At 46.0% G+C, this 23,271-nt stretch overlaps 1 protein-coding gene across 4 annotated transcripts in view; it reads right to left on the bottom strand.

Annotated features, from left to right (window-relative positions):
- Positions 1 to 23,271, bottom strand: part of steap2 (STEAP family member 2, metalloreductase) — a 116,449-nt gene that overhangs the window by 46,062 nt on the left and 47,116 nt on the right. For all 4 annotated transcript variants that reach the window (XM_085987883.1, XM_085987884.1, XM_085987882.1 and 1 more), the window contains 2 exons: positions 13,532 to 14,059; positions 318 to 482 (listed from right to left, as the gene is read on the bottom strand). In XM_085987883.1, the coding sequence (XP_085844009.1) occupies positions 318 to 482; positions 13,532 to 14,059 (693 nt within the window). The remainder of the gene's footprint in view (positions 1 to 317; positions 483 to 13,531; positions 14,060 to 23,271) is intronic.

Raw genomic sequence — 23,271 nt, 5'->3', positions numbered from 1 at the left:
CCAACCCTTCCGATGTACTCTTGCTGAAGTTACAGTGGCAGTGTGCCAGAAGGGCTGCGGATTTTTGGGGCCAGGGTCTATTTAAAATTAAATGATTTTGTTTGAAGTTTTTTTTTCCTATCTGGTTTACACCTACAAAAACAATGCAGGAGAAAAAGAGAAAAATTGTTTATGGCTTCTAGCTTGTTGATTAAATTCATTCCTACTTGCAACAGAAACACCTTTTCCACATATTTCCACATAACATGGTTCTAATGCATCAGACTTAATACAAAAAGTTGCACATCATGAGGAAATGAAATGAAAGAGAAACATACGTGAATAAAGCTGAACTCTCTCCAGTTCAGGGAATTGGTGACTGAAGGGATTGATGTAACTGCCAACAATGAGAGTAGGCCCAGACTCATAATTCCAAAGGAAATATACATTTCCATTCGCCACACCTCCTCCTCATTCCAGGAATTTTCAATGTTGACATGAACCTATGAAAGGAGCACAATAAATGCATCAAATCCAATTCAGACATTTGTATCCAAGTCACGTACTTTAAATAAAAACAGAAAATGCTGGAGAAACTCATCTGTGAAGAGAGAAACAGAGTTAACGTTTCAGGTCGATGACCTTTTGTCACGTACTTTAAATATGGCTTGTAAAATCATAAAACTTGAGAGTCAAAATCACAGTTCTCTTCAACATTGAAACTTCAGTCAACTGTTAAGAATTAAATCAATGATAAGAAATGAGAATTTAAAAAAAATTAAACAAAATATTGCGCCTTGACACAGTAGGAATAATGCTTTAGTTACAGTTTCCACTGGATCAACAGGGAAACGGATACATAGCATCTGGTCACTGTGCCTACTTAAGGACAGTCACTGCACTTCAAAGTAAGTTAATGCATGTGAAGTGTTCAGAGATATTTCTGAAGAACGTGATAAAGTCTTTTTCAGAACACAAAACATTTGAGTTGAAATGATCTCTCCCACATGCACTTATTTGTCACTTATTATATTCCAGCTATTGCAGATGCCTAGTAACATGGGGCCAGTAATTCCTGTTCCAACGCGCGAGTACGGTCGGGGTACTCACGCGTCTGGCCGGAGGAAATGCCGGTTTTCAGCATGCACAGCGCATGCGGGGAAAACCGTCATTTCCTGTCCTCTGAAAGAAGGGGTTCAGAGGCAGAACGCGCGCGACTGCACAGGCAACGCGTGCGCAGTAAAACCTTTTTTTTTCCCCAAAGTTGCGCGCGTGTAAAGGCCTCCGGTCTTTACGCGTGGAAAAACAAGACGTAAGTATTTAGTTTTTCAGATAAGTGGGCTTTTAGTACAATGTAGAAATTTTTTTCCCACAGGTTTGTTATTTTTAAAGAATTTACAGGATGCTAAGTTTAGTTTTAGACCCTATTTTTGAAAAATTTATTTTTTTCAAAAAATTGATTAATTGCTTAAAACATTTTTAAAAACTTATTTATAGTTATTATAATCAGTGGGATGTTTTTAAAAATTTTATTTAAAGTTAAAGTAGTGTTTTGGCAGCCCATACTTTTCATGAGTTTGACAGCTCTTACTGTCAAACTCATGAATGAGTTTCCCCTCCCCTGATTGGCTGCACAGTGCTCACCTGATCCCAGCCGGCACATCGCACTAACTACGCCGCTGGATCAGGTTAGCACAGTACGCCGACAGCTGAACCGGGCCTGTGACAGGAAATGCAAGCAGGCCCGGGCTTCAGATGTCGGCGCGCAGGGTGAGTGCAGATCGGGGGCTTGCACCCGCGGCAAGCCCCCGATCTAATTTCAGGGCCATGGGCCTAGAAACTCAGTCTGGCCACTTTTGGGGCGGTAAAGTCGGGCGGGCGCTAAAGTTAGCGCCCGCCGGAAAGTGTAGGCCACTTCGCCGAAATTCAGTAGATTTGTCCAAGGAGTTTGGGCGAGCGCTGAAACTGGCGTTGCACTCCTATCTTTAGGCGCTAAGCCGGCGGTGCGGACTGATAACGCCGAGGCCGGGCGCAGCGCAGGTGCGGTCATGTTTTGATTGACAGCAGACACCCTGACGCCGGCCAGCTCTTAAAGGGGGAAGGGTCGACTTGGTCTGCTGCCACGCCCTGGATAGTGGAGCCCTGCAGCTAGGCCTGAACACTGCTGGTGGACCCAAATAGCGCCTGAAGCCATGCAGAAGGCCCGTGAACGAGCGCAGCGCTTCTCAGAGCATGCTTTGAGGGTGCTGCTTAAGGCTTTTGAAAAAAGAGAGATCTTGTGCCCGGACAGTGGCAAGAAGGCTCCCAGGAGGCAGTACAGGAGAGCCTGGAGGGAAATTGCCCACAGGGTGTCATCCACCAGCGATGTCCCGAGGAGTGCGGAACAATGCCGCAAGAAGTACAACGACCTCACTCGGATGGTCAGGGTGAGTACCCTTTCCAGTGTCCTCCTCATCCTTGCATGTGCACCTCACATTATGGGCAAAGGGACCTCAAAGGCCTAATGGCCAGCCCTCCTCCAGCAGCTATGGCACTGGCATGATCATCAATAGCACTTTCTGCACTTTACACACTGGCCAAGCTATTCGACCATGGGAGGCAGTGCACACAACAACAGGGCAACACACTGTACTTAGAGGTCGTCCTTTCCCTTGCAGGCCAAGCTGGCGAAGAATATGAAGAGCCGGAATGTCACCGGGGGAGGCCGTGGCCAGTTCCAGGAGCTCAGCGACCTGGAGGAGCGCGTGGCTCGACTCATGCGTGGCCGGGTGGTTGGCCCCGTTGCTGTTGGAGATGCCGACCCTGTGCTGGGCCCCAATGGTAAGGACATGACCGTTTGGACCTCTTTCGTTCCCCTTGCGCTTCAGATCTACATCCTTTGCCACTGTCCGACCAATGCGCATAATGCCACCACTCATGCCTCCCTCGCTGACGCCCTGTCCTCACTCTAAAGCTACTCTTGTGCCTTCCTGCTTTCAGCTGGTGAGGAGGAGGTCCATGAAGCTGAGTGTGCCAGTCCCTTGGAAGAGGAGGACGTCGAGGGCCAAGAGGAAGGCGGCACATCGGGGGAGCCCTCATCCGCGCCAGGGGATGGCAATGGAGGGGACACGTCTTGCCTGGAGGAGAGACAGGGGGAACTGTTGCAGGGGGGTGCAGCTCCTGGGCCCAGTGGCGTCCAGGCACGCGGGAAGGGTCGGGCAGCACGGCGGCATTCTCCCCAGATGGAGAGTCCGCCCTCCAGTCCGGAGACGGTCCTCGCCCAGGAGGTGCGCCTCCTTGATGAAATGTCCGCGGCCTCCGAGCGGCGCCACAACGAGTTCATGGGGGTTGTGGGACAGTTGCCTCAGGCCATTGAGTCCCTGGCTCATAGTGTGGCCGCTTTCAGGGACTCACAGGCCAGGGGTGTGGAACAACTCGCGGCAGCACAGGCCAGGGGTGTGGAACAACTCGCGGCAGCACAGGCCAGGGGTGTCGACCAACTCGCGGCAGCACAGGGCGCGAGTCGCGAGTTCATGAGTGGTGCCGTGCAGACACTGGCTGATCTGATGCGGGCACAGAACAGGGCAGTTCGGGCACTCACTTCTGCCACACTCGCTGTGACATGGAAGCATCGACAGGGCACCCGCCGCCCTGCTGCAGCACAGCGGTCTGGCCTCCACCAGATTGCTGCGCTTGCTGCAGTGCCAGCCCGGCCGAGTGCCTGTGTCTCTGGCGACCAGCGAGCGCCTGGCATCAGCCAGCTTGCCCCCATTGCTGCAGCCGCCACTGCCACTCCCCCAGCCAAGGTGCGACGAGCTGCTGCAGAGACTGATGCTGCCCAGCCACAGCTGCAGTCAGCAGCCGGCCCCTCCAGGGCCGGACCTCGTCTAGGCCGACCCCCAAGGGCATCTGCCGATACGCTTGGTGCCCCTCAGGAGCCTTCCCCCAGCCTTCCAACACCCACAGGGCCCAGGTTGAAGCGGAGCAACAGGTCGGGCAGGGGCCGGAGAAGCCTGCACAAGGACTCGCCCTCTCGGCACACCAAGTAGAGGGTGTGGCCAACTGTTTTTTTTATATGGGGGTGTTTGTGTTCTGGAGCGGGGGGGGCTTATTTTGGAAAGGCCGAAGATGAAGGCCAATTGGATTGACAAGTTTTGTTATTCCTCCCCAGGTTGTGGGAGTGAGATATGTTTTTCGCTGTTTTTTGGGGGTCTCGTCTGTTTTTCTGTTTCATGTGGGAAGGGCCCTGAGTTTGTTAAATAAAGCTTTTTATTTATTCAGCTTGTCCAGGTGTCATGTTTCAAGTGGTTGTTGCGTTAACCGGCTGAGGGCTTGCGGAGCGGCTGCATTCAGGTGCGTTCATTGCCACAAGCCATTACCTGACAGGGGGCCTAGAAGTGTCGTTCAATAAGCCGCCGGCGGACGGCCCTTGGACCTTGTGGCTCCCTTCTGGGCTGGTACTCCTCATCCTCCTCCTCCTCATGGTCCTCGTGCTCGTCCTCCTGAGGTGGTGGCCCAACGTGAGGTGGCAGTGCCTGAGTCCTGCGGATAGCCAGGTTGTGCAGCATGCAGCAAACGACGACGAACTGGGAGACTCTATCCGGCGAATACTGTAGAGATCCGCCGGATCGATCCAGGCAGCGGAACCGTTGCTTGAGGACGCCAATCGTTTGCTCTATGATGTTCCTTGTGGCTTGATGGCTTTCGTTGTATGCCTCCTCCGCAGGGGTCCTGGGCGCACGGAGCGGGGTCATGAGCCATGTACACAAAGGGTAGCCCTTGTCCCCAATAAGCCATCCCCTTGGTGGAGGCTGTGCCTCGAACATGTCAGCCACAGTAGTCTGGCGCAGGATAAATGCATCGTGGCTGCTTCCTGGAAAGCGGGCATTGACAACTAGGATGCGCTGCCTGTGGTCACACACCAGCTGTACATTAAGGGAATGGTAGCCCTTCCGGTTGCGGTAATCCTCGGCATTGTCGATAGGTGCCCGCATAGCCACATGCGTGCAGTCAATGGCGCCCTGCACCATGGGGAAGTCGGCGATCCTGGCAAATCCGACTGCAGGCTGCTCCTGCCTCTCTAGGGTCATGGGGAAGGAGATGAATTGTTGTCTCCTTGCGAAAAGGGCATCGGTGACCTGCCGGATGCAGCGATGCACGGCGAACTGGGAGATGTTCGCTATGTCCCCAGCAGCGGCTTGGAAGGAGCCGCTTGCATAAAAGTTCAGAGCCACCGTGACCTTCACTTCCACCGACAGAGAGGTCCTGCACATCAGCTGTAGACGCAGATCTCTGTGAAGCAGCTGGCAGATCTCTGCAACCACCTCCCTTCTGAAGTGCAGCCTCTTAACACAATGCGCGGCAGTCATGGTGCGATAGGACACCTGCTGCCGGTATTCCCCGAGTGGGTAAGGCCTACGTTGCCGACGCCTGATGGCCCTCTCACACAGCGTCTGCGAGCCCTTCGCACATAATGCTGGAACTGAGGGTTGGAGCCCCATGCAGCCCCCATAATGAACTTGCAAACAGTGAAATCACAAAGAGCCAAATTTCCAAGCTCTGGCCAGAAGCCAAAAATACCTCTCCTATGTTGTCCCAAATCACTAAGGTCTGTTCCTTGGTCTGTGTCCAGAAATCCAAAGCACTAAAGTCATTGCAGCAAAATGGCTGGCCTTTATAGTTCAGTGAAAGTGCCCTTTAATTAGCGCTCCCCGAGGCCCGCAGGGCCTCTGCTGCGTTCCACTTCACAGTTCTTAACAGCGCCACGCCCACGTTGGGCGGGCGCCACTGAATTTCCGGTTTGGGGCGCACAAACAGCGTTGCACGACGAAATGACGTCATAAGCTGCGCGCGCAGCTGAGCGGGCGCTAACACTTTGCGCCAGCGCTAAATGTCAACTGAAGTTGGGGCGAGGCGCAGATCGCGCTGCGCCCGGGCGCTAAGCGCCTAGCGCTGGAAATCTACCCCTCTTATGGCGTTAACGGCTGGCGAACGCAACTGAATTTCTAGGCCATGATCTTTAACTGTTATAGAAGTCATTGGCAAAACTTTGCTGTGACGGAATCTTGTCTCTTCTGGGTAATTTCAACAATCGGCACTACAGTGTTGTAGCCCCATCTCTGACATGCCTTTCAAGCAGGGCTGCCTGCTGGGAGCGTGGGAGCAATGAATTTACCATATTAAAAAAAGGCATTTTACTTAAAATAATCAATTAAAAAAAAGTCTTAAAAGCTGCAGCTGGGAATAAAACAACTCCTTTCCTCATAGCTTTTATTTATATAGAGCCTCTAATGTAGAAAAACATCCCAAGGTACTTCCTAGAAGCATAATCAAACAAAAATGGACGCAAAGCCATAGGAGGAAATATTAGGAGGGGTGACCAAAAGTTTGGTCAAATAAGGTGGGTTTTAAGGAGGGTCTTAAGGGGGGGATAGGAAGGTTAAGGGGCAGAGGGGTTTAGGGAGGGAATTCCAGAGCTTGGTGCCTAGTCGGCTGAAGGCACAGCAGCCAATGGTGGAGCAAAGAAGGAGGATGTGCAAAAAATCAGAGTCAGAGGAATGGAGAGTTTGTGGAGCATTGTAGGGTTGGAGGAGGTTACAGCGATAGGGAGGGGCAAAGTCATGAAGGGTTCTAAATATAAGGATGAGAATTTTAAATTTGAGGCATTGTGGGAACAGGAACCAATGTAACTCAGCAAGGATAGGGGTGATGGGTGAGCAGGAATTGGTGCGGGATAGGATGCAGGCAGCAGAGTTTTGGATGAGTTGAAGTTTACAGAGCATGGAGAATGGGTGGCTGGTCAGAGCATTGGAATAGTCGAGTCTGGAAATTATAAAGCTATGAATGAGAGCTTCAGCTGCAGCTGGGCTGAGGCAGTGGTGGAGGCAGGCAGTCTTATGGAGTTGGAAGTGGGTGACCTGTGTGATGGAGGGGATATAGAGGCAGAAGCTCATCTCAGGTTTGAATGGGGCATTTACGTTGTTCAATCTGACAAGAGTGGGGGGGAATGAAATCAATGGCCAAGGAAACAGAGTCTGTTGGAGGGGCCAAAAACAATTACTTTAGTCTTTCCAATGTCCCCAATGAGTGGGAATTGTGGCTCATCCAAGACTGGATGTCAGATAAGCAGCAGAGGGGTCAGGAGTGGTGGTGGTGAGGTAAAGTCGGGTGTCATCTCCTCTGTCTGCTGGCCTTAAGGGTCCTGTGTGAAATGAGTTTGGGCATTCTCAATCCAGTACCTAGTGGCCATGGCCTTGCAACAAAAAACTGTTCCTAATTCAGCACTAGTTGGCAATCTCATGCAAGGCCACAGGATGACCATTGTGGGGAATGGAAAAATGTCTTGAGATGGGGTTCAGGCAAGTTGTTGGGGCAGAGTACAGGGAACTTTATTCTGCATCTGGCTGTGAAATACTTAGAATGCTTGATGCTGACACTGGGTGCCTAAAATGGAAAAAGTTTAATTCCATTGACAAAACTCTTTCACCTTGATGATCACACAAAAAAAATTAAACTTCAGCAGTACCCTTGTGCACACTTTGTGCAGTTCCTAAGGATTGGCTTAGGTAAGTGGGGTGTGTCCCTCTTGGGAGAGTGCACACTGCGTACAGGAAGGCTAATTAGACAGTTTGGAAAGTCTTGAGCCCATGGGCAGGATTTTCATTCAGGAGTCGGGAAGGAGGCAGGACTACAACTTTCGGGGTTGTAGTCCTGCCTCCATCGAGATGCGGCCAATCCACGTGATTTTAACTTGATTGACCTTGTTGAGCCCGCCCAGCAGAATAGAAATGTGGTAGTGATAGGGGACTCTATAATTAGGGGGATAGATAGCATGCTCTGCAGCCAGGAACGAGAATCCCAAAGGGTGTATTGCCTACATGGTGCCAGGGTAAGGGATATCTCACAGCAGCTGGGGAGGAACTTGGAGAGGGTGGAAATCCAGTTGTGATGGTCCATGTTGGAACAAACAACATAGGTAGGAACAGGGAGGAGGTCCTGCTGAAAGAGTATCAGATGTTAGGATCTAAATTAAAAAGCAGGACCTCGAGGGTAATAATCGCTGTATTATTGCCCGAGCCACGTGCAAATTGGCATAGAAGCAGACAGATCAGGAGGATTAACACGTGACTAAAGGGCTGGTGTGGGAAAGAGGGGTTCCTTTTTATGGGACACTGGCACCAGTTCTGGGACAGCAAGAAACTGTACCGATGGGACAAGCTCCACCTGAACTGGGACTGGACCCATGTCCTAGTGGAAAGGGTAAATAGGGAAGTGGCAAAGGCTTTAAACTAGTAAAATAGGGGGAGGGATCTACAGGAAACGTAACCAGCCTAAATATAAACAAAACAGGAAGAGAGAGCATAGGAAAGAAGAAAGTAATGGAGGACATTCATGGCAAGGGAATAAATAGAGTTATACAACAGAAGTCTAAAAAGATGGTTAAAATCATAAGGGGAGAGGAAATCCTATTAAAAATGAGTTAAACTGTCTATACAGCAATGCACAGTGTCTGTAATAAAACAAGGGAGCTGGAGACAATCATATGTTGCGAGGAACCAGACATTGTATGGATTACGGAGACATGGCTACAGAAAAATCAGGACTGGGAATTAAACATTGCAGGGTATAACATATTCAGAAAAGATAGGGAGGGAAAGAGGGGAGGCGGAGTAGCTGTACTTATTAGGGATAACAATGGCAGCAGAAAAAAGTAACAGATATCAGCGAGACAAAAATAGAATCCATATGGATAGAGATAAAAGATAATAAAGGATTAATCACACTAATAGGTGTAGTCTACAGACCACCTAATAGTGGAAGGGAGGTGGAGGAAGAAATATGCACACAAATTAGGGAAATGCGTAAAAAATAGAATAATCATCATGGGGGATTTCAACTACCCCGATATTAATTGGACAGAAGAGGTAGGTAAAGGGGATAAGGGAATGGAGTTCCTACAATGTGTACAGGACTCCTTTCTAACCCAATATGTAAAAAATCCCAACAAGGGAGGATTCGCTACTGGATCTAGTAATGGGGAATGAACCAGAGCAGATAAGAAAAGTAAAGGTAGGGGAACATAAAGCGTATTATGGTCACTACTGCCTATAAGATGATAATTGAGAAGGACATAAGTATGATGAAAACCAGATTAATAGATTGGAGAAAAGCTAATTTTCAGGGGCTGAGAATAGAACTTGGGGGAAAAAAAGGGCAACAATATTAGCAAACAATGATGGAGAACAGCAATGGGAAACATTTAAAACGGTGTTCAACAGAGTGCAGGAACAATATATTCCGCTAAAAGGAAAGAACAAACTCAACAATAATGGAACTCCATAAATGAATAAAGCCATAAGGGAACAATTGAAAGTAAGGAAAGAGGCATACATTAAGTACATGGACAGCAGGGGAGTGCATGATGAGAGAATATGAAAAGATTAGGAGAAAAGTTAAAAAAAACTAGGGAGGCAAAGAGGAACTATGAAATTAAATTATCAAGGAACATAAAACAAAATAGTTAAATATTTGATAGGCACATCAATAAAAAAAGGAAGGCTGGGATGGGAATAGAGCCATTAAGGGATAGTCAGGATAATACCACAGGTAACAATAGAGAGATGGCAGAAATATTAAATAATTATTTTGCTTCAGTATTTACCAGGGAGATAGAACAGATGGACGTGGCATTGGATGATGAGATTAGTAATGAGAAAAGTGCCTTTAAAATAAAAAAGGGGATATATTAAATAAATCAATCAAACTCAAAGAGGATAAAACCCCTGTTCTGGATGGATTGCATCCACGCATTTTAAAAGAATCTAGGGAAGAGATAGCAGAGGCATTACTACGCATATTTAATAATTCATTAGAAAAAGGTATAGTGCCAGAGGACAGACAGATAGCTAACGTAATACCGATATTTAAGAAGGGGGATAGAACATGTCCAGGGAATTATAGACCAGTCAGCTTAACATTGGTGGTAGGAAAAATAATAGAAGCCCTACTAAAGGAAAAAATAGAAGAACATCTAGAAACCAAAAATATAATAATGAATAGTCAACATGGATTTCAAAAGGGAAAGTCTTGCTTGACCAACCTAATTGAATTTTTTGAAGAGGTAACAGAGAGTAGACAATGATAATGCAGTAGATGTAATTTATCTGGATTTTCAAAAGGCCTTCGATAAGGTACCCCATAATAGACTGATGAACAAGATCAGAGAATGCGGAGTCAGGGGACAAGTAGCAGAATGGATTGCTGGCTGGCTTCAGGACAGAAAGCAGAGAGTAGGAGTAAAGGGTAGCTATTCACAGTGGCAGAAGGTGGGTAGTGGTGTTCCACAAGCATCAGTGCTGGGACCACTGCTGTTCACAATTTACATTAACGATTTAGACTTTGGAATCAAAAACACAATTACTAAATGTGCGGATGACACCAAGTTGGGGGGGATAGTCAATACCGAGGAGGACTGCAACAAGTCACAGGACATGAGTAAACTTGCAGAATAGGCATATAATTGGCAAATGAAGTTCAACACAGATAAATGTGAGGTATAACATTTTGGTAGGAAGGATAGGGAGGTCACTTATCACTTGGAGGGTGCGAGTCTAGTTGGGGTAGAGAAACAAAGGGATCTGGGAATACAAATACACAAAACACTAAAAGTTGCGACACAGGTTAGCAAGGCCATAAAAAAAGCAAACCAAGCACTAGGGTTTATTTCTAGAGGTATAGAATTGAAAAGTAGGGAAGATATGCTAAACTTGTATCGAACCTTGGTTAGACCACACTTAGAGTACTGCGTACAGTTCTGGTTGCCATATTATAAAAAGGATATGGAGGCACTGGAGAGGGTGCAGAGAAGATTTACAAGGATGATACCAGAAATGCAAGGCTATACATATCAGGAAAGGATGAACAGGCTGGGGCTCTTTTCTCTTGAAAAAAGGCAGAGGGGTGACCTAATAGAGGTCTTTAAAATTATGAAAAATTTTAATAAAGTGGATAGAGAGAGAATGTTTCCACTTGTGGGGAAGAGCATAACTAGAAGCCATCAATATAAGATAGTCACCAAGAAATCCAATAGGGAATTCAGAAGAAACTTCTTTACCAAAAGAGTGGTGAGAATGTGGAACTCGCTACCACGGAGTGGTTGAAGTGAATAGTATAGATGCATTTAAGGGAAGGCTAGACAAGCATATGAGGGAGAAGGGAATAGAGGGTTATGCTGATAGATTTAGAAGAGGAAAGACAGGAGGAGGCTCGTGTGGAGCATAAATGCCAGCATGGACTGGTTGGGCCGAATGGCCTGTTTCTGTGCCGTATATCCTATGTAATCCTATGGGTGGTAATCTGTCTGAATGGATTGCCTGCATGTTACACAACCGATCGGAATCAATAGATTGAAGTCGGGTGGGTTCTGTAACAGGCAGGCGATCCGTTCAGTTGTGCCAGATTATTGCCCATGTGGTGAAGACGTGAATTTACCCCTAAATGTTTCACAGATACTGTCTTTAAACTGAAACAAATATTTAGGAGACAAGTTAGGAACACAGGTAATGCAATATTTCTACAGGTTGTGTAAATATACAATCACATGGGGTGGCGATTTATTGTATCAAATATCCTGAAAATCATGGGTAAATTAGTTGTTGGTAAAATTGGGGAAAAACATATTCCTCGATAACCCGGTCCAAGTAGGGCTTACCCCTCTTCTGTGGCTTCACTATATTCACATTTTGCAAGCCAGTTCAGTCAATTTATTACAGTAAGTAGCTAGCACAAGAAAAGGTACTTTAGTATTTGCTCCTGTTGTTCTCTTCTTTTGGACTCTCAGCTTTAGTACTGGCTCCCACTACTCTCTTGCACCTCTTGTCACAATGGATTCTGTCTTGGGATGTCATGCCTGACAAATCACCAATTTGAATAATCACAGGTAGTTTGGGGCTATAAGTTTAAGCAATATATTACTTATATTGTTACTTGGTTTCCCCCCCCCCACCCCAAGTGTTCTTGAGCAGGCCCTTGGAGATGCAGTCTGGGGTGATTCAACTTTCAATTTGTGGTGAAATATTCAGGCTTTGCTCGACACCTCCTTCAAAAACAATGGAGCAATCTTGGGCCAGCATATTGGGACTTCTTCCAGTGGTTCATGAATGTTAGTATTATCTACATACAGGAAACTCTTTTTTATCCGGCACCGACGTGGCGCCGGTTGATCAAAAAGTCCGGATTACAGAGAGGTATACTTACCAAGGTACGAGAGCCCCGTACATGGCCACAGGTGCAGGAACCCCGGTTACACGGCCACAGATCCAGGAACATCGGTTACATGGCCACTAATATATAGTAAAACTTACCTGAACCTACTCCTGAATTTTGCCGGTTGAGAGAGATTTCTGGATATTTAGGTGCTGGTTAAAAGAGAGTTTCCTGTATTTCATATTAGCATGCTCAAATTTGTTAAAAATAATAGAGCCCTTGCATGGCTTAGTGAGTAAATACATTGCCTGGTGTAGGCCCAAACTACACAAAGAAAGCTCTCAGTTTTATGTCTGTTCTGCACTGCATTAGCAGATTTCAGCTGGATGGTAGTACAGGTACTACAAATATCCTCAATGCCCCTAGACTAGGGCTCAAAAGAATTAACCAGAGTTCTTACTTGTGATTGTTATCCAGTCACTCCTGCTGGAAAGTGCCTGTATGTGGATGGTAGTTGAGCACATGAATGATCTCAGCTGCAATGCTTTCTATGGTTAAACATTCACAGTCTAGGCCATAGTTTTCCAAACTGAAGTCCATGAGGGCATCAGATTTCTATTTTTCTGGGCCAAGTGCCCAAGAGCACACTGTTTGAGGATTCTGTATTTCATATTTTTCGCTGCATTTGTTGGCTTGGTTATTTATTTTACTGTACTGGCACATGCAAGATCATAAAGGAACTCATACAGCTGATAGTTTTCCAAGCGCCAGAGCCAGGACAAAGTGTTCCCTAGGAGCATAGATCAGGAACGAGACCTGGATTGTTGGGTCCCTCCATCCCTTTGACGCCAGCCTGCGATTCCTGGGGGCGGAGCCAGGCCTGTGTCTGCAGTAGGCACAGATAGATGGAGCCATTTAAATGGGTGAGAAAGAGTGGTTGTAGTCTCCCACCTCATTTTCCACCCGAGGTGCCCAGAAAAGATGGCGTTGTTAACTGCTCCCAGACTCTCCGCTGACTGGAGGGTCTGCGGGAGACAAAGGAAAAGCTAAAATTTTAAAGGTAGGCTTCCTTAGATATTTTTGGTACCCTCTCCCCGCCTACCTGCGGAAATTTGTTCGGGTATCGTCACCAGGCCACCTTATTCTGTCTTGTGGGAGCCGGTTCAAAGCAGCTGTATTAACGGCTTTGGAGCGGGCCAACTATCCTGCACTTTGACCACAGCAGATGCATGGCCCGGGGTGCAAAGGGGGAGAAAACAAAGATAGCCTGGTAAAATAATCTCAGGAAATGGAGGGCAGAAATAAGGTCAACAACAGAGGCATTTAAAAAGAAAAAGGAGAGGCGCTCAAATTCCCTGTTTTTTTTTACCTGCTGATAAGCCATGTTGAGGTAGAAATATCGTTCTGAACGTCGCATTGGAAGGCAGAGGCTGTAGACTGTGTGAACAGAGGCAAAAAAGAAACTCAAAAGCCCCAGCTGCTTGCGACACTGCAGCCAATGTTCCAGCCAGACAGGAAATCGACGATACTTCGTTCCAGAATTCAGCTGGAAAGCAGCTGCCAGCAATCCTGCCAGGTAAACGAGCGAGAGGAGGGTAATGGCAACTACAGGCAAGGTCTTGTTCACAATTTCAACTGGAATTTTATAGAAGTCACTCTGTTTGTTCTTCACATAGGGATGTATAATGTCTCTGATGAATGAATATATATAGAAGAATATGGCTAGGCCAATTGCCACAAGCACGGGGCCTTTCCAGAGAGTAAAGAGATGCAGGGGCATGTTTTCTATCTCCTTCGCCGAAGACAATGATCCCATATCAACAGGAATAAAGTCCAGCTCTCGAGCAAGTTCAATTATCTGTTGTCGGGCTTCCAACAGATTGCCGCAAATGTACATCTGATAGACAACAGACAACAAAGCAAGTATGAGCAGAGCCCCAACTGTTTTCCATTGAAGGCAGCATTTTTTAAATGCGATCATCAAACACATCCTTATTTTTACAAATTAAATGCAATGAATTAAATCTCAGTATCACAGCTGGTCAAGTCACTTTGCCACGACACCCCTGCAGGCAAAACTTACATAAAACAAGGAAGGGAATGACGGTAGGTATTTGCGTGCTGTTCTTGAAAAATTAAGAGCAGATTTTCCTCCACTCTCTATTAGTGAAAAGACATGTGATTGTGAAGCAGGGCCTAATATTAGTGAATGGAGGAGAATTTATTCTTTGTACTTTGGGTTGGCTTGACATGACATTGCTAAACTGCTGTTGGTACACAATCAAAAAACTCAAAACATCATGGGTTCAAATCCCACTCTAGAGCTTGAGCACATAATCTAGGCTAACACTTCAGTGCAGTACTTAAGAGTGTGACAGGGGTGTCACTCAGGCGATAGAGTAGCGCTTCCCAGCTATCTACCATGATGTTGCCCCACTGACCATTTAGCTAAACACTCCATGTCCCCAAGCTGAAACATTCAGTGCAGAATGGGGAGGCAGAAGTGCCACTGGGCTGACATCTGACTGGGGAATAAGCAGTGAATGCCAAGGATACACACATACTGGGTCACTACATAACATCCCTGCAGTGAACATTATGGAGCATAAACAAAATAGGAGCAGCTGAACAGGTGTGCCTGGGGGGTTACTTGGAGCAGTCTGGGTCTTCCATTGTGTGTGTGAGGTTGGGTGTGAGCAATTTTACATGGAGGAAAATATTTTATTTTACTGTAAAATTCAGGCTAATTTCACTCAAACAGTTTCTTCATTCGTTCTCCACTATCAATCTTTTCCAGAACCCTATATACATAACTTCTGTTTTATCTCAGTTCTCTGATGTTCTCAGCTCTCTTGTTAGACCAAAGCCCTGTCTGCCCTCTCAGGTGGACGTAAAAGATCCCACAGCACTATTCTGAAGAAGAGCAGGAGAGTTCTCCCTGGTGTCCTGGCCAATATTTATCCCTCAGCAAACAGCTAAAAACAAATGATTTGGTCATTATCACATTGCTGTTTGTGGGATTTGCTGAGCACAAATTGGCTCCTGCGTTTCCTACATTACAACAGTGACTCCACTTCAAAGGTACTTCATTGGCTGTAGAAACATAGAAACATAGAAACTAGGAGCAGGAGTAGGCCATTCGGCCCTTCGAGCCTGCTCTGCCATTCAACGAGATCATGGCTGATCATCCAAACCCTAGCACCCGGTCCCTACACCGACAGCCATCCCACCAAAGCCCTATCCCCGTAACCCCACATACTTAATCCCCCCTAACGCTAAGGGCCAATTTTTATCATGGCCAATCAACCTAACCCGCACATCTTTGGACTGTGGGAGGAAACCGGAGCACCCGGAGGAAACCCATGCAAACACGGGGAGAATGTGCAAACTCCACACAGACAGTCACCCGAGGCCGGATTTGAATCCGGGTCCCTGGCGCTGTGAGGCAACAGTGCTAACCACTAAACAATATAAAGTGTTTTAGGATCTCCTGAGGTTGTGAAAGGTGCTATATAAATACTATATAATTCACTAGAGTTGAAGAATAAGAGCTAACCTGATAGAGGTGCTCAACTTTATGAAAGCTTACTATAAAAGGTAAATAGTAATAAATTGAAGTAAAGCGTGAGTAGAAAAAAATGGGGGAAAAATTCGATATGGACCATTTTGGGGCGCTAACATTGCCTGGGCGCTAACTTTAGTGCCGGTGACCGCGAAATTGAGTTTTAGCGCCCTAAGAGGGCGGTGGAGCGCTAAATCAAGCGTTCCACTTCCTTCTTAGGGCACTAATGTCGGAGAGCGGGGCGGAGACTTCAGCAGTGCTGCCGCGTTCAGAGGCTCCTTCCCTCCCTTAAAGGGAAGGGCCATCGCTGCAGGCTCTGCAATTTAAAAAGTACCTACCTGGACCACCAAGGCAGCCGCGATCCCGTGCGATCAGCCCAGCACTTAAGCAGAATGCCAGGCTGATCGATCGCAGGCAGGAACCCGCGAAAAAAACTAGAACAGGAAAGGTAAGATTTTTTTCCCCCACTTACCTCGGCCACCTCGCCTTTAATCATCGCCCCTGAAGTGGCCGGCGCCCAATGCACGCCTCCTGCAACTGTCGGTGTTTTCGACCGGCACTGCTGCAGGGGGTGGAAGTCAATTTCGGGCCCAGGGCATTACTAGGGCGATGACATCATGATTTCCGGGTGAAGGAGATCGGGGCGCAACATCGAATATGGTGGGAGTTGATGTCAGCGCCATGCCTGGTCGCAAAGCCATTTGTGCCCCGTTAGCGCTCCCGGGGTGCTAACAGGAGAAGCTAAAGGTACCCAATTTCACCCCAAATATCTTTTATAAAGAAGGTGGTTAAAATATGGAATATCTGCCACAAACTGTTTTTGAAGCAGAGTCCTTAAATTCTTTAAAAAAGTAAATTGGATAATACTGTAGCTTGTAAGAGAAGTATTAAAAAGGATGTGGGGAGTACTGGGAGACTGGAATTAGACTAGGTAGCTCACATGGAGAAAAACAATGGCAGTGACTTAAGGGTTAAAAGGGCCTGTTTCTATGCTTTAACATCCTATGAAATCTGAGAAACAGAAAACCTCACATTGGTACAAGTTAAGGGGTAAAGTTCTGAGGCTAGATTTGAGAAACACTGTTAGAGCAGAACAGATAGAGCTTTGCTTTGGAATTAGCTGCTCTTTAAGTGTTCCGAAAGTGCTTGATGGGGTCACTATTGGAAGGATAATGCAGTTCTGGTCCAGTGGCACACCTATGGTATGTTCTACTGACCCAGCACTATAATGCAAGAGCAGCTCATTCTAATAAATATTTGGCATGCTGTGCTGAGAGCACTGCGGGATGGATTATTGGGTGCAGCCATGATTATCAGGTGCAGTAATGGTTACCCCCTAAAGGCCTGCAACTGAGGGGACAAAAATGGCTGAGGACAAGGGATAATAACTGCTCCATTTATAGCTTTGGAAGTCTTGCTGCAGGAGATTTTACAGGGAAGGTTTACTCTTTTTGGTGATGAGGACCATTCTGTAATAAGGAGCAGCATGAATGGAGGTGACAAAATGTGTAAATGTTGTCTTACCTGTGGTCCAAAGCTTGAAGCAGGTGAGAAAGAAAGCTACTGGACTATGCAAAGTTGGCAAGGTAAGTGCACTGATGTGACTTGATTTCAGTGTTGACTTTCAATGTATCGTAACTGCACTTCACTCTAAACTCGATACATCACAGAGGGAGAATGCACTGCACTTTGCCAATTGTTCATCTTTCTAAGTGCACAAGCATGTTCATGTTGCTCCTGTGCACTGTTTAATATTGTCATATCAAAGTGTTCACCATGTGGTCCATGAAAAGGGGCAGTAATAGGCATGCTTCCAGCACAAATACCTGAATGCTGCATAGTCACACACTCACTCACAAGGTCTGGGCACATGGGTGCCACACCTACTGCAATAAAAATAAAATTGGGGTCCGGGCCACAATCCCAGCCTGGACCCCCCATGTACGCCACATTTCCACCAGTTATCGACAAGGTACACCTAAGTACCCTGTTCTGGCCCGGTCTTCCTTGTGCTGATGGTTTTGTTTTGGGGTGGGCAGAGGCTCCACCTACAAGAGACCAATCTGATGGATATTCTAACCTTGGGCAGTGACACAGTTACGCTGGGAGTAATAAATAGAAGAAACAAGCCATTCGGCAAATCCAGTCCATGTTGGCATTTGCCTTCCATGCAAGGAAATAGCTCTAATCACATTTACCCACCATATTCCCATATCCCTTTAACCCCTTTTCCTTCATCTACCTGTCCAATCTAATTTTGGAATCCAATCGAATCTTTGAGTATGTTGGAAGGGCCAGGGATTTTTGGGGCCACATCATTTACATTTTTGAGAAACCAGGATAAAATGGTCGGTACTGAGTGGCATGGTTAGCCTACCAGGGTTTAATATAAAAAGAGCCGAGATGGTCTCCACTCATTTCATACTGCTACGTCCGAGTATGTTGCTGGCAATGTTCCCGTTAAAGTGCGCGTGCGCGGCCGCCAGTAATCTGAAAGGTCCCGCGCAGGCCGCTCACTGGCTTTTTACGTTGTAAATACCGCGCATGCGCAGAAATTTAAAGGGACCGTGCATTAAAAGAAACAGGCTGTGCAGAAAAAAAACGCAGCTTACTGGGAACATTGGTTGCTGGTGCCATGTTTTGTAAACCACAGGCTCTAATCACTATTCTCTAGTATGAATAATTTATGGATTTTTTGTTTGGTGAGTAACTATTTCTGAAATCTAGACTATGACTCTTGAAACCACATCAGACACGCACATTCCTCCTTGCCAATGACAACAGCTTTTTAAAATAGTTTTCCTACCAGCTGTCTTCTACATTACAATTTCTTTTTTGGTATATATATCTCAGTTCTGTAAGATTATTGCTGTTATAATTAAATGCCAAGAAAACATTTGGCCCTTTTTTATACTGCTTTGCAATGTTTGCACTTTCCACCTTGTCCCATATTCTCACCAATTGTCACATGACAATCATAGTGCAGAAGGAATGTCCAAACTTCTTGTTTTTGTAGGTCACTTAGATAATTACTAAGGAGCCACATTTAAAGCTTAAAATGAATGTTCCCATTAATTTACATATATCTCAACCGGCACGTATGAATAGATCTTTGTGTTCTGGTGGATAAGGGTGAGGAATGGGGGCAGAGGTTATGGTCTGAAATTGTTGAACTCGATGTTGAGTCCAGAAAGCTGTAAAGTGCCTAACAGAAAGATGAGGTGCTGTTTCTTGAGCTTAATTGGAACAGTGTAGGAGGCATAGGACGGAGAGGTCAGAGTGTGACTGGAGCGGTGAATTAAAGTGACAGGCGACCGGAAGCTCGGAGTCACGCTTGCAGACTGAATGGAGGTGTTCCACAAAGCGGTCACCCAATCTGCGTTTGGTCTCCCCAATGTAGAGGAAAGCACTGCCCCCATTTTTTCGGATGGCAGCTGTTGCTGAAGATTCTGATATTTCCATTTACACCTCCTCTAGACCCATCTTTTGTTTCTCTACTTGTCCAATTACCATCTCCTTTCGCCTTGCACATCATCCCTTTTGTCATTTAATCTCTCTGCCTTCCACCCTATCACAGACCTTCCCTTTTGTTCTTTCCTCCTCTCCCGCCCCCCCCCCCCCTCCTTTCCCTGCCTCTGTAGTTGCTTAAAACCTGTTACATCTCTAAGGGGGAAAAATTGGGTATCGCCCATTTTGGGGCACTAATATCAGCCGGGCGCAAAGTTTAGCACCTGGTGCTATTTATCGCCTCCGGCTGCAAAATTCACCTCTATCGCCCCTGGAGGTGATTTGAGCGCTAAATCAGGCGCTACACACCTCTCTTAAGGCGCAAACGTCGGGGAGCGAGGTGCTACCTCAGAATACTACCGAAGCTCAGGCGATGTCAGTTACCATGGAAGCCAGACACACTGGCGCCGTCCAGTTCTTAAAGGGGAGGGGCCATCTTGCAGGCCAGCCACACCCTGCTCAATGCAGCCTTGAATCTCGGCCTGGAGAGACCTCTAAAGCAATTGTGTTGGATGCACGAATGGATAGGCCCAGGGACAGAGCTCAGCGCTTAGGAGCCTCAAAAGTGGTGCTGAGGGCCAAAACTCCTTAGGACAGCGTTAAAACCAAAAATTTTGCCAACAAGAAAAGGCAGGAAGCGCCCGCCTTTAAATGGCGCTCCCCCAGCCCCTTCCTGACTTGAAAACGTTCCCCTCTACTTGTCGTTCCTAGCGGCAGGCGCTAAGGCAGAGGGCGTGACACAATATCCAGTCCGGGGCATTGCACGCTTGACTGACGTCACGATCTGTGGGCGCAGGAGATCGTGGCGGTAGTGTTTAGCGCCGCAGCAAAATGACTGGTCAATTTCGCAAGCGGCGCGAAAATCGTCGCGCTCGGGTGCTAAGTTCCTAGCGCCCCGTTAGCGCCCCCCCCCCCCCGAAGGCGCTAACGGGAGGCACTAACCGACCGAATTTTTCCCCCTAACTTTTTCCAATTCTGACATAAGGTAATCAACCTGAAACGTTAACACTGTTTCTCTCTCCACAGATGCTGCCTGACCTGCTGAGTATTTCCAGCATTTTCTGTTTGTATTTCTGAATGTATATTATGCACAAGATAACATATTGTCTGCACTGTTACAAGACAGTAAAAGACTGAGGTGTTGGGATGACATAAAATTTCAACAGTGAAACTTGAGGGGTTAATGTAATCTCAATCCTTTGAAGTGTTACTGCCTTGGAACATGTTCCAGATAGTGTTATTGAGTATTTTATATAATCCTAACATTAGCTAATGCCATTTACAAGTTTCCACTTTTGACAGCAGGAGTGTTGTGGCTAACTGTGGCAATTTGCCACCTATGATTAAACACATGACTTGACCAAAAGTGGTACAGTTCTGTTTTTAATTAATGTCAATCCTCAAGGGAATTTCACAGCAATTCATTGTCCGCCTGCAATGGAAGGATTTAGAAGTACTCATAATAAATCAAGGCAACAAGTTCACAAACTTCAAAGGTTTTTAAAACATGAATACAATGTGTGCCCAACTCAACCCAAACTTCCTAGTTTGAGCCCAATAATCAGCGTGTATTTTGTTCAGGCCAGGGTAGTAACTACACATTTTGCTAATAGGTTAAAGAACTCTAAAAAGCAATGTTAATTTGTTCTATACAGGGTCAAGTGAAACTGTTATCAATCTACTTATATTTATTCTCTAGAGGTTTACCATTTACAAAATAATGTATCTTTAAACTTTGTTCCATTTTAATATATGACATTGTGGCAAAGCCATCAAGAGACTCTTGCAGTAACGTTTATAATTGTCTTTAATCATAGTTGTTACCTTTAAGTGTGTGCGCTGTTTAAACAGCGCAGGATCGATAAAATTGCAATCTGATGCGATGACGTCATCACGCGGGTCACGTGACGTTCCCAATGGCGGGAAACGTGATGACGTCATGACGTCAGGGGGGTAGGGCGTTTCTGTTCAGTCCTCGTGGATCCAGCTTGTGTATAGACCTGTTTGGAGTTTCTCCTGCGTTCTTTTGTTTATAACTGTTTCAGTACATTAAACCACGTTTGTTTAACTGTCAGTTTCAACCGCAGTATTTTCGTAGTAGTGTGAAGACACCTACAACATATTATAAAAAGACTTCAGCACTGGTTACATGACACTGCGCCCTTTATTATCTGCTTTAGACATCAGCCTTAACTCACTGTCACCCAAGTCAGAAGGTCATGGGTTCAAGACCCACAACAAAGACTTGAGCACATAAGCTAGGCTGACACTTCAGTCCCTTCTTTCAGATGAGATATTAAACCGAGGCCCCATACGTCCTCATAGGTAGACCTAAACGATCCTATGACACTATTTGAAGAGCAAGGAGTTCTCCCAGGGTCCTGGCCAATAACTATCCTTCAACCAACATCACTAAAACACATGGGGCCATATTTTGCGACCCCCACGGGTGCGTACGAAGTGTGTACGCGCCCGTAGGGGCCGCTCAAGTTCCGGGTTTAGGCATGCGAAGCGCATGCGCTGAAACCCGGCACTTGCGATCTGTCAAGAATCCTCTTGACAGATCCTCCGCATCCGCGGGAGCTGGGCCTCTGCGGGTGGAAAGTTGCGCTACTTGCACAACTTCCACCTGCTGAACGCCTGTCAAATTCTTACACCTGGTAAAAGCAGGCGTAAGGCCTGCTTTTACCAGCATAAGAGTTTTAAAAAATAGAAAAATAAAATTTTAGCACTCATTTATAAATTTAAAAAATACTCTTCAAAAAGGTAAGTTTATTTTTAGCCCTGTAAAAACATTTAATTTTTTCCCCCAAAAATTTAATTTTTGTTTAAAATATTTTATTAAATGGCATTTTAATTAATTTTAAATATGTAATTAAAAATAATTATTTCATGTTTTTATTATTTATCATTATTTTTTAAGTGATCCCCATTCATACTTATGACAGTTCCGTACGTACAGAACTGTCAAAAGTATAAATGGAGATTCCCTTTTATTGGTTGGGCCAGCCCACGTGATCCCAGGAGCGCATGCAAACTGCTTGCGCCCCTGGGATACATGGGGCTCTGCCCGCGTGTACATAAGAGGCCCAGGATTGCAAGCCTTCGTACCTCCCGGGCCACCAGGTACTTTCATAGACATTTTGCAGGTCGGAGGCACCCGCCCACGGGAAGCTTTTAATCGCAAATGTTGGCCCATTATCTGGTCATTAAGCTCATTGCTGTCTGTGGGACCTTGCTGTTTACAAATTGGCTGCCGCGTTCCCCGACAATACTACAATGACTATGCTTCAAAGTACTTCATTGGTAGTGAAGCATTTGGGACGTCCTGAGGATGTGAAAGATGTTCGATAAATGAAAGTTACTTTTTAGCACCAATGGGGTGAATTTAAATGTTAGCTGAATGGTACCACATTACTAAAAATAAATAAAATTTTACCACCAAGAATCCGTAACCATGATGATACATACCAGCAAAATTCTATTAACCTGAATACTGGCCCAAAATAGTTCACTATGTTTGCAAACGATATGAAGGATAAAAATACATGACCCAGTTTCTTCACTGTGCAGCATGAGAGGACAGCACAAACTAATATTACTTTGATAATAAATTCAAAAATAGTTGGAATATTTTAATAATTAATATTTTAATTGTGGTTTTTTTTGGAGAAGTGGAAAAAATTACAAACTGCAGCACAGACCAAATAGATGAAGAAGCAAACTGCATTAAATTGTGCACTTCTGCTTTACATATGGTTTAGTGATACCTGCATTGGAACAGGTTATAGGCTAAAGTCAATTTTACAAAAAACTATGGGGGAAAAATTCAGTATCGCCCCGTTTGGGGCGCCATTATCGGCCATGCACAAAGTTTAGCGCATGGCGCTAATTATCGCCTCCGACAGCAAACTTGGCTTTTATCGCCCCTGGAGGTGATTGGAGCGCTAAATCAGGCGCTTCACACCTGTCTTAAGGCGCAAAGGCCGAGGAGCGAGGCGCTACCTCAGAGCGCTGGCGAAGCAAGGAAGGGCAAATCA

This window comes from Somniosus microcephalus, chromosome 5 (assembly GCF_052327205.1).
Source record: "Somniosus microcephalus isolate GS21.2 chromosome 5, FLI_Smic_1.0, whole genome shotgun sequence".
Taxonomy (NCBI): domain Eukaryota; kingdom Metazoa; phylum Chordata; class Chondrichthyes; order Squaliformes; family Somniosidae; genus Somniosus; species Somniosus microcephalus.
The sequence above is the reverse complement of the archived record's forward strand: the minus strand, read 5'-3'. Positions and strand labels throughout refer to the sequence as shown.